We start from the raw sequence: 12,058 nt of genomic DNA, 5'->3' as shown, positions 1-12,058 counted from the left end.
TCCAGGCTGAACCCGGATGTGAAAGTGTTCGCTGTTGCTGTGGAGGAAGGGAAGTGGCTGCCGAAGGTGGGTTTTCGTCAGAAAGACCGGGGTGGTAGAATTAATGTCAGAAGGCGTTTAACCGAGGCGGGAAGGGGAAGCGGAAAATGAGGCGTGTTGTTGAACAGTGCCAAGGAATAGCATCATTGAGACACGTTTGGAAACTGTAGACGTCGGCGCTGTTGACATCCGCGCATGCGCACCTAGGTGCCTGAGGTGGCTCGGTTAAGTGGGCGGGACTAGCTGTTGCCTCGCGGGTGACGTCATACCCTTTCCTCATTCTGAATATTTATCGTGTCAAGCGAACCGAGAGTACGAATTGTAATGTATTTGAAAACGCAAAGTTTTAAAAAACAACTTGGCATTATACTAAATGTCCTTTGAGCAGTAGCTGGCCACTTGGGAGAACCTCTGGTGTTGCTGTAAGAAGGTCCTCCATAGTACATGTGGCAGGGCTCAAGCTGCATTGTAATAGAAGGTTTGTGGTTTGTTCTTCTCCACACTCGCATGTCATGGACTTCACTTTGTAGCCCCATTTCTTAAGGTTGGCTTTGCATCTCGTGGTTCTAGAATGCAGTCTGTTCAGTGCCTTCCAAGTCACCCAGTCTTCTGTGTGCCCAGGAGAGAATTTCTCATCTGGTGTCAGCCACTGATTGAGGTTTGGGGTTTTAGCCTGCCACTTTTGGACTCTTGCTTGCTGAGGTGTTCCTGCGAGTATCTTAGAAAACTATTTCTTGATTTAAGGCATTGGCTTGCTGGCTGATACCCAAACAGGGGATGGGCCGGAGATGTCAATGCCTTGATCCTTTCATGGCTGGCTGCTACTTCTTGGTAGATGTCAGCTGGCTCTTTCTGAATGGGAGAACCTTTCCCTCAGAGTAACATCTTGAGTCGTGAGGAATGCAGTACTTGTGACAAGACTAAAGTCACAGCAGATTCAAACCAAGTCTTATATTGGTTAGATCACTAGGATAAGATATCTCTATTATTAAGAAAACTAAAAAAACAAAGAAGAGAAAAATTTACTAGTTAGAAGACTGACAGTATTCTGACTCAATAACTTGGCTACAAGTGTAAGGCCATGGGAGTGTCTATAGCAATCTCCATTTTGACCAGTACTTACACCAGAAATGTTGTCAGATAGTGTTAACTCAATTGTAGAGACACAAAACAAGGTGCCAGGTACTTTAATCTGGGTAACTCTTGCAAAACATCACGCTACAGTAGGTGAAAAAATGATAATTTCCCAGAAGCTGGGCAGCCATGTTCTCTCTTCAGAAGAAGTACAGGCCTGAGAGAGAAGAAAGGAGCTATTGCATCATAACTAGGGGTACAGAAAGCCAAGAGGGCCAAACTACAAAGGAAACAATATGGCAGATGCATATACCTTGCCCAGGAGCATGACAGACAGAGAAGCACTATATAAATCTCTATGACTTGGGGAGGGTGAATGTGATCATAAATTATTGCAAATAGTGATTTGAAACTATATTATGATATGTCGTCAAAGGCTTTCATGGCTGGAATCACTGGGTTGCTGTGAGTTTTCCGGACTGCATGGCCATGTTCCAGAAGCATTCTTCCCTGACAGTAAATAAAGAACACCACTCATAAAACAGAGGAATTCCAGACATGAATCAATCAAAGACAGCTAACACCTCCCAACAAAGAATTTCTTCTGTTAAAAGTGGTTGGTGATTCTTAATATCTGCTGAGCAGTTGACTAAAGGCTTATATTAAGACAATTTGTATTGCTTTTAATAAATATAATACAGTATAATCTTCAGTGCCAGACAAAGAGTAGAAGTACCTACAAAACATCCATGCTTTTCTGCTCCAGAATCACACAATGTATGTGAGAACATGGGTGAGCTATTAATTATAAGAGTAGCTGATTGTATTCATGTTTAATCCAATGTAGGCATTACTGCACCTTACTAAACCCCAGTAATGAACATAACAAAGTGCATGTTTTAGTTCCATGAGTACATCTGATGTGAAAATGACAGTTCATTGCATCAAATATTTTTCTGAGTAGAAAAATTACAATATCTGTTTTTCCCCAGTTGTGAATACAGCAAACACTATCTTCTTTGTCTTCCCTTTATTTGACATTAATTGTTGTGCTCCTTTGAGTCATTTCCAGCTTACATCAAGCCTAATATGAACTTGTCACATGCTTTTCTGAAGCTAAGAAAATATGACTCAAGTGCTTTTCCATGGCAAAGCTAGAGTTGGAACCCTGGTATCGAGATCATTGTCTAGCATTCAACCCACTACATAACACATTGAAATCGAAATGGAAAGTCTTTGAAAACATATCATTGTCATATAGCAAGAATCAATCCTTTTTGTTCTTTTCCTTCCCTCAACTCTGGGCCCGAAAAGCCCTCAATTATTTTAAATTGGATAATGAAGGATATGTGTGCCAAGTTTAGTCCACATCCATCAAATAAACAAACAAACAAACATACATATATACAAACTTAGACTTTTATATGTATAAATAGATGTAGGAAGTTCATGTTGATCTTGCCCTGCCCTTTTTACACAGTCTCTGATAATAAAGCAAATATTTTCTCTCCTAATTTTACCCATAGTTGGAGCCTGTAATGTCTAGATGTAGATATTTTAATATAGGGAGTGTCAGATTAAAATGTTTCCTTAAAGACAAAATAATTTGAGACCAATCTAAATAATGTCACAATAAAATGAAAGTGTATTTTTTTTCAATTAATCTTATCTAGTTGTGCAGGTTGCAGATAAAGATTTGAATACATAATATGTGGGCTTTTTGGGGAGGGGGGTAGATATGTAGCATTGTTGAAAGGCAAGTGACACAGGAAGTAGGAAGGAATAGAAAAAGCATTAAGGATTGGGAGTGAATAGGAAACAAGAGGTCATGAGATTGAGGGCCAGGTAAAGTGAGACACATACAATTTATGATTGGCTTTGCCCTGATAAAGTAGGCTCAATTTTTAAATAAATAAAGAGAAACAGGTAACTGGGTCACTCTATGACTGAGTGGCAGCTTGTAAAAGTAGGTTATTAGATAGTCTTACAAAACTGTTTCAACATTATAACTTTTCAGGTCTTATATAAATTTCTATTAATCGTAAAAGATTAATGAAAAAATCTAGTTGAATATAGATTAATTTTACTCGCAATGCCAGCATGAACGTTTCTATATAAAAAAGCTTCCAGCTTGATCAGAAAAAAATTCTTCATGTAGTCAAGTGATGTTTACTAGAATGCTTTGTTGCAGAATAAGGTAACATTATCTTGTGTAATTTTTTCTAGTGCTTCACCTTGAGAATCAACCAGCTATGCTTGCTGTAAACCTCTTCAAGTGACAGTATTGAACAATTTTGTAAATATATCGTATATTCATTGTTTTTCCTCACCAAGTTCAGTGTTTGCTCATGCTTATTTTTGTAATTGTCAGAATTGCAAAATTATTCAGTAGAACATAATTTGTTCCTCTTCTTTTTCCTCCCAGTTTTATATTTCAAAGAGATGTTAAGCTTCTTCCGGAAGAGTCAGGATCCCAAGAAGATACCAGTGACATGTAAAGAAGCAGATGGTTTTGTTCTTCTGGGTAAGCAAATTAAAGCCTTAAAGGTACTCACATGGTTCCCACCTGACACACACTGTAGTTAACAGTCCTGGATAGGAAAGTTTTCATAACTATTAATTTATCTAGAAAGAAAGAAAAACTGTAGTATTTCTATTGACATTGAAGTATAGCATATAAAATGTTAACTTCTTTCAATAGTTACTCATGTCTGACATTAATATCTGCAGTTATGCTTAGTAACTGCCTATGTATGTTAATGAACTTATTCTTATGTTTATTTATATCTCACTTTTTCTCTCCATGAGGAGACTTAAGGCAGCTAAAATTAAAAGCATTGCAATACAATTTAAAATATACAAATATTAAAACAGTATTAAATATAATTAGTATTAAAATCAATTCAGCTTAAATCCATAAATCATATAAAACCACAACAGCCCGAGTATGCTTTAATTTAATTATTTATTGAAGATTATCTTAAATAATTTTTCTCATTTTATTTTCACAAGGAATGTGTTGAATGTAGTATAGATATTAGAATATTAACAAGCAGAATTAAAACAAGGCTATACGAGAAATTGTAGCTGTTACAGATCATATTGTGTGATACTTGTGTCAAGGTTGATGGCAGTGCTTCTTGTAAATATCTCCCTGAGCATCCAGAGATATGAATAGATACTTTAAAACCTTTTTATTTAGTCTGTATTTCCCTTCAAGTCATTTGTTGACCTATGGTGACCCCATGGATTTCATTGGATTTTCTCATGCAAAGATTACCTGGAGGTGGTTTTGCCATTCCATCTTCTGAAATATCCCATTTGTTGGATATCCACTTCCTATTTGTTGTTTTTTCTCTCGTGTCAGGAGCAACCTGAGTCACTTCTGGTGTGAGAGAATTGGCCGTCTGCAAGGACGTTGCCTAGGGGACGCCCGGATGTTTTGATGTTTTACCATCATTGTGGGAGGCTTCTCTCATGTCCCCGCATGGAGCTGGAGCTGATAGAGGGAGCTCATCCGCGCGCTCCCTGGGTGGGATTTGAACCTGGCAGCTTTCAGGTCAGCAACCCAACCTTCAAGTCACAAGGCGTTACCCTTTTACGCCACCAGGGGTAATTCTTCCATTAAAGGGCTAACCAGGGCTAACCCTGCTTGGCTCCCAAGACTAGGTGGGATCTTCTGGTTTTAATATTATTTAGGGAAGTTATATACTAAGATGCTGTTATTTTATTAGTATACATGCAAACTTGGAAACATATTTCTTGAGATTGGATACAGGTTTAATATTTTCTCACCTTCTTATACAGAACTTAGAAGCGCACATGTATTTGGTCTTTACCCTTATTCACTCCACACAAGTTTCATTCAATCTGGAATGTGGATTAAGATGGTGGTTGCGTGAATAAGAGTTTGATTAGGACCTGGGTCTTTGCGGTAATTGTCAGGAGTAGGTCATAGGACTGTGAATATATTTGGCCAGCACTGTCTCTTGTATAGTATATTAATTACCACTATTAACTTTAGTCATGTTTAAAATATCACAGCAACACCAGGATTTCTTCTTAACCAGGATTTAAGGCTGACCAGCAAACTAGCAAATAAGGAACTTTATTATTGATATTTTTTATATCATGGTTGTCTTCACTGTGGAATTCAAGCTAGCAATGTATATAAAGTTTCCTGACTAGGTCCTGACTTAAGATTCAGCAAGATTTCCTCATCATTCATCCTAATCCCACCGACCAGAGGCAAAGTGAAGTATTGCTGTGTAGAGAAGTAAATAAACAGGTGGAATACATTGCATTCAAAATCTTAGTAAATAATATGACACATTGAGTACAGTGCTGTGTAGAGATAATGGCGATTTTTCAAGAGTGAAGTGATGCAAGTCATAGAAACTATACTTTTGCTTGCCACATTTCCTCTTTGGTGAAAGAACACGCTGTATAACCAGTTCTTCCAAGTATATTTCCTGAAAAGTACTCTTTTATTAAGTATATTCAGTATAGCATCCTACTTAATTATTTGATCTATACAAAGTCAGTTCGGGAATTTTTAAAATACAAATTAATGGTTACATTATGAAGTGAAAGATTGTTTGGATTTCTTGCTGTCACCTGTTCTGTGAGTAAAAGGGTTAAAACTTCCATGTGTCTGATTAGTTTGAGTTTAGTGGGTAAGGAAGATCAGAACAACAACTCTCTCCAGTGTCAAATTTCTAGTCGCATAGGAAGATAATTGCTACTCTGTCTTCAGTATGGAGTCAGAGTAATCCTCCTGGGTTCTGGTTTTACACAAAAACAAAGTGCAGTGTGCTTTTGTATCATTAGATGGCATCTTTCTTCATGCTCATGGGCTCCTCTACTAAACCGAATACACCATTAATTAGCAGACAGACTACCCATTTCTCCTATTGTAGATTTCAGATTTTTAAAACCTGTATGTGCAAGGTTAATATAAAAAGCAAGTGGAGTGACACTTTCAAATGTTTAGCAAGTTTGAAATAGTGGAATAAAAAATCCATAGTTGATTAGTATTTTCCCCCAAACTAGAATGCTAAATGGTCATATGAAAGCTACATAACATAAAAGAGTGAAAGTGTATATTCTAAAAAATGAAAATAACATTTCAACAATACAAATGACTTTCAATTTTATGTAATTATTGGTTAAGAGTGTCCCTGTTGGTTATCTCCAAAAGTGTAACCTTGTTTTGGTTGAATGAAAGCATAGCCAATACAGATTAACAGAATTAGGTTACAGAACAATAGGACTTCATCTAATGGTTCATTGTGTAAGCAGGTGTGTCCCTTACAAATAAAGCATACTTTCTCTGGGCTTTATATAACATTGAACCTGAGGATCAATAGCACAATTGTTTGTCTCCCAGCAGTTTTCTTCATAGGTCCAGTGTCTTACATCGTTTATAATTCTGTAAATAATGCTGTAAATAAACAGCATTTCATGCATTTGGCTCTTGCAGATGCTACCATATTCTTTGATTCTAAGATGCTAAGGTACACACTAATTTCAGTACCATTAACATAAAAAAGCTTTATTTATACCCATCATTCTAAGGTGCACCTCATTTTAGAGATGTTTATATTAGGTAAAAAGTGTTTCTTGGGCCCCTTCTACACTACCCTATACCCCAGGATCTGATCCCAGTTTATCTGCTTTGAATTGAATTATATGAGTCTCATAAATGTTCCTCTCCATGGAAATATTTAGTAAAACTGTGCCAAAAGTTGCTGAAAATATGGAGACTTAGACAAAATTATATACCACTCTTTATTATATAAAGGAGTTGGTAGTAAGCTTTTAGCTATATTGATGCAAAACTTTTAAAATACGCTTTAGAATCAAGGCTTTGAGAATTGAACTCTTTGGCTTCATTAAAAAAAAAGTTTGTAAAATATATCTAAAATACATATTTCCCCACAGTGCTCTTTGGGGATCCCAGGGGGTCATTTCCTCCACAACTTTAACTCACCCGAATAAATGTAGATTTTGGAGAAGCTCTTTTTTGTATCAAGAAGTAAGTTAGCTACGTCTGTTTATTTTCCATTATTGAAAAGGTTTCTCCTGGGCTTAAAATTGTCTGGAAGGCCCAAAAACATAAGCTTTCATATAATCTATCTCATCAGTTGCATGATTCGAAGGGTAGACATTTTTACCATGAATAAGGAGGGGTTTTTGTGAATAGTAATAGAAACGCAAAACTTGTGGGTATGTGTTGAGATGACCCAAATGGATATCCAAAGAACTTTCAACTGAGCTAAGATTTAAAGGAGACATGTACAAGAAAATAAAAAGGGGGAAATCACCAAAGAGGAATTCAAACAAATAACCAACACAGTTCCGAAAGGCTAAAGTGCAAAATGAGCTCAAGCTTGCCGGAGAGATCAAAAATAAGGGTTCTTTGATTATATCAGTAGAGAAAGGAAGAACAAGGAAATGGTAGAGCCTCTGCGTGGAGAGGATGGTGAAATGCTAACAGAAGATAGAGAAAAGGCAGAGCTGCTCAACACCTTTGCCTCAGTCCTCTTCCAAAAACACATAAGTGTTCAACATGAGCAATACGGAGTGGACAAGGTAATAGGGGAAATGCAATCCAAAATAGGTAAAGTAGTAGTCCAGGAATATCTGGCTAGTCTAAGTGAATTCAAGTCTCCAGGACTAGATGAACTGCATCCAAAATATTGAAGGAGCTAGCAGAAGTCATTTCAGAACCACTTCCAATAATCTTTCAGAATTCTTGGATAACAGGAGAAGTTCCAGCAGACTGGAAGAGGGAAAATGTTATCCCTATCTTCAAGCAGGAAAAGAAAGAGAACTCAAACAATTACCATCCAGTCAACCTGACATCAGTACCAGGAAATATTTTGGAGCAAATCAGTAAGAATACTGTGATCATTAAAAGTCAGCATGGATTTCTCAAAAACAAGTCATGCCAGGCTCTTTTTTCAAGCTTGATAGATACAGGGAATTCTGTGGATGTAGCATATCTTGATTTCACCAAGGCCTTTGAGAAGGTCCCCCATGATGTTCTTTCAAACAAACTAGTAAAATGTGAGCTAGACAATACTACTGTTAGGTGGATTTATAATTGGTTAAATGACCGAACACCAGCGGTTCTACTTCATCCTGGAAATAAATGACTAGTGGAATGCTGCAGGGTTCAGTCCTGAGCCTGGTTCTGTTCAAAATCTTTATTAATGACTTGGATTAAGGTTTAGATGACATGCTTATCAAGTTTGCAGATGACACCAAATTGGGCAGGATAGTGAAGACTCCAGAAGACAGGATCAGAATTCAAAACGACCTTAACAGATAAGAGAGTTGAGCCAAAACTAACAAAATGAATTTCAACAAGGAGAAATGTAAGATACTACACTTAGGCAGAAAAATGGAATTCACAGATATAGGATGGGTGACTCCTGGTTTGACAACAGTACATGTAAAAAAGATCTTGGAGTCTTGGTCAACAAGAAGTAAAACATGAGCCAACAGTGTGATGCAGCAGCTAAAAATGCCAATGGGATTTTGGGCTGCATCAAAAGGAGCATAGTGCCTAGATCAAGGGAAGTCATGGTGCCTCTCTATTCTGCTATGGTCAGACCTCACCTGGAATACTATGTCCAATTTTGGACACCACAATTCAAGAGAGATATTGACATGCAGGAAGGTGTCCAGAGGAGGGCAACTAAAATGATCGAAAGTCTGGAAATCATGCCTTATGAGGAGTGGCTTAAAGAGCTGGGTATGTTTGGCCTGCAGAAGAGAAGATGGAGAGGAGACATAATCACCATGTTTATGAAAGGATATGTATATGAAAGGATGTCATAAGGTATATGAAAGGATGTCATAAGGAAGAAAGAGCAGGCTTGTTTTCTGCTGCCCTGGGGACTAGAATTCAGAGGAATGAGTTCAAATTACAGGAAAGGAGAGTTCATCTGAACATTAGGAAGAACTTTCTGACTGTAAGAGCTGTTCAACAGTGGAACTTACTGCCTCAAAGTGTGTTGGAAGCTCCTCATTTGGAGGTTTTTAAACAGAGGCTGGATAGCCATCTGTCAGGAGTACTTTGTGCTTTTCCCGCATGGCAGAGGGTTGGACTAGATGGCTCATGTGACCTCTTCCAACTCTGATTCTATGGCAAGTTCAGCATTGGCGTTGGGCAACAAAGTTGAAAGGAAAGCCAAGATGAGCACATAACCATTTTTTTCCCTGGAATACAGAGTGGTTTTTTGTAATATAGTATGATAATGTCTGGGAACCAGAAAGGAGTTGTGATAAAATGGACAAGACATCCCTCATAAGGCTGGTTTTGTAATATATGCAATATACCAGGAAACCACTATCTCTGTCCAACATACTACTGTATTAATGTACTTAAGTTTGTTTCTCTTCCTGCTGTCCTTGAACAAGAGGGAGATTTATTAACTTCCAAGGCATGACAAAGAGTTGCAATTTCTTCATTCTAGTATACACATCCAACAAACCTCATTCTTTGAGGCATTGGTTGAGATGGTATCATTAGATGAAACGTGATTGTTATTCTGCATACAAACATGGATGCTTGTCAAATCTTCTGTTTAACCTAAAATAATATGGGGGAGTAAACACTGAATTTTTGTGTCTTTCCTATCTCAAGACAAGGATAGTAATGTGTGGTCTAAAGTTTGAATTTTGCAACAGGTAATGGCTGTGATCTGAAGAACAGATAATAGCAGGGGGTAAATTCTGTGTATTTAGTCTTCAATATGACATGAAAAACCACTTAGGAACTTAGTGGGTTTTATACAAACCATTTCTGATCTGGCATGGGCGAATCTCCTGTTCAAAGAAAAACAGTTCAAAAACAATTCTCGCAGGCCATGTTCAAGCCCTTGGGTGTGCCTGATGCAGTTCGTTGGATCACAGCCAATGTATCTGGCAAGGAAAATGGCATTGTTGCTGGATATGATTACGTGCAAAACAAGTGATGATAATGAGGGCCAAAAATACTCAGTGGTGTGTACACATACTTATAAAAATGACCAATAACAGATAAAGAGGAACAATTAAAATTTGTTTGCAAATGTTTATTCCCACCAACCAGCCCACCCACAAGAGCCCTAGTGGTATTATGCATGATACACTCTCGCTCCATCTTCCCAACCTCCAGGTATTTCTGGAATGTACCATTTAAGATTTGGATCTGTTTTAGTGGCTGAATTTTCTCTTCTTATTATGTAATGCAAGTGACCTTGAGATGAAGTATGAGTGTTTGCATACATTCCATTGCTTCAGACTGAGAGCACTCGAATGGATCACTAAATAACTGTTTCCCTAGTGAAGAGGGAGCTAGTTTCACTTATGTTGAGGAGAAGAAGTGGGAAGAGGAATAAATGGAAATTCCCAGTTTAAAATCATTAGTAATTTGAGGTCCTTTCTTGCTATCAGCATACTAATCCTTAAAATTGTGAAATACTTTCTCATCCCATTCCATCGTCACTAGCAATATGGGCGATCTCTGGGTGTCTTCATAGTTCTCACAAATGCTGATTCACAAGTCACCTTTAGTATTCTGTGTTTTCTTTGACTTTCTAAATTCAAATATCACTTGAATCATAAAATGTTTCTATGCATTGAAAGTGTTTTTTCATTATAGAAATTCCATCCAAATGTACGAAACTGATTTAGTTACAACTATAAAAATGTCTATGATTTGGATCTGGACCTAAACAAAGGGTCTCTTGTAGAAGTCATAAGATAAGTGAGATCCACCCTCTACATACTTTCATCACCCCAGTAGCTTCCAAGGCAGTCTGCTCTACTTTTTAATGGCTCATTATGTCAGGAAATCGTTCCTATATTTACTTTTTCATCAGATTAGTCTTATAATTTTAATTGTACATTGTTTTAAGGCAGTGGTTCTCAACCTGAGGTTCCCTAGATGTTTTTGGCCTTCAGTTACCAGAAATCCCAGCCAGTTTACCAGCTGTTAGGATTTCTGGGAGTTGAAGGCCAAAACATCTGGGACCCACAGGTTGAGAACCACTGTTTTAAGACATTGTGTGTAAAATCGCCTTGAGTCCCCTTCGGGGTTGACAAGGGTAGGGTATAAATATGGCAAATAAATAAATAAATTGACCCTATTGATTTATTTGCAACTCTTTGTCACAGACTTTTTTTTAATTTGGTGCTTTCTAGAGGTTTGAGATAGAAGTCATGCTGGATAGTGGTAATTATTGTCCAATATATTGAGTACAAGATAGAGGAAGTCTCCTGTGAATCTACAGAAAACAAATTGTTTCCATCCATTTTTCTTATGTACTCCTGCTGTCTTTTGACATCATTTCCCTTGTGTCAGCGTTGAATCACACAAATGCCACTGCTTTGCCACCTCAAATATCCAGAAAATGTTTCTTAATCAAGTTAAGGGTTACCATGTACTTGTTACATTTGCAGATCATTTCAGTGAGGATTTATAGTTGAAGCTATTGTATATTCCTGGTGTTACCCAGATTTTAGAGGGGCCACTGTCCCCCTGCTTTCATCACTTCTCTTTCCCATCTCTCATACCGTTTCCCCCTTTCTTTCTCTTTCTTCCCTCCTACTTCCCTTCTTCTCTTCTCAATTACCTTTCTTTCCCTTTTTTCTCTTTCTTTCTTTTCCCTTCCCTTTCTCCTTTCTCCAGTTCTGAGACCTACCTCACAATGTCTCCATGGCAACATGGCTCTTTCTGGCCCATTCCTTCCTTCCTTCCTTCCTCCCTCCCTTCCCCTCATACACATGCCCCCTTTCTTTCCCAGTGACATCACAGAGGACCACTTCAGCAACAGCCAATGCAGTGATATCACAGAGGGCACCAATATAAATAGACAAAGAGACAGACAGACAAATAGGCATACTTTGACTTTTATATAAGAGAGAGAGGAGGAGGAGGAGGAGGACAGAG

The 12,058-nt window shown here is 37.9% G+C and overlaps 1 protein-coding gene across 1 annotated transcript in view; it reads left to right on the top strand.

The window, feature by feature from the left end:
• Positions 1-347: 347 nt before the first annotated feature.
• Positions 348-12,058, top strand: part of umad1 (UBAP1-MVB12-associated (UMA) domain containing 1) — a 34,491-nt gene continuing 22,780 nt past the window's right edge. The window contains exons 1-2 of the mRNA XM_062984527.1: positions 348-517; positions 3,539-3,637. Coding sequence (XP_062840597.1) covers positions 484-517; positions 3,539-3,637 — 133 coding nt within the window. The 5' untranslated portion in view covers positions 348-483. The remainder of the gene's footprint in view (positions 518-3,538; positions 3,638-12,058) is intronic.

The sequence above is a fragment of the Anolis carolinensis genome, chromosome 6 (genome assembly GCF_035594765.1).
Source record: "Anolis carolinensis isolate JA03-04 chromosome 6, rAnoCar3.1.pri, whole genome shotgun sequence".
Classification (NCBI taxonomy): domain Eukaryota; kingdom Metazoa; phylum Chordata; class Lepidosauria; order Squamata; family Dactyloidae; genus Anolis; species Anolis carolinensis.
Note: the sequence above shows the minus strand (reverse complement) of the source record. Positions and strands in the feature narration are given on the sequence as shown.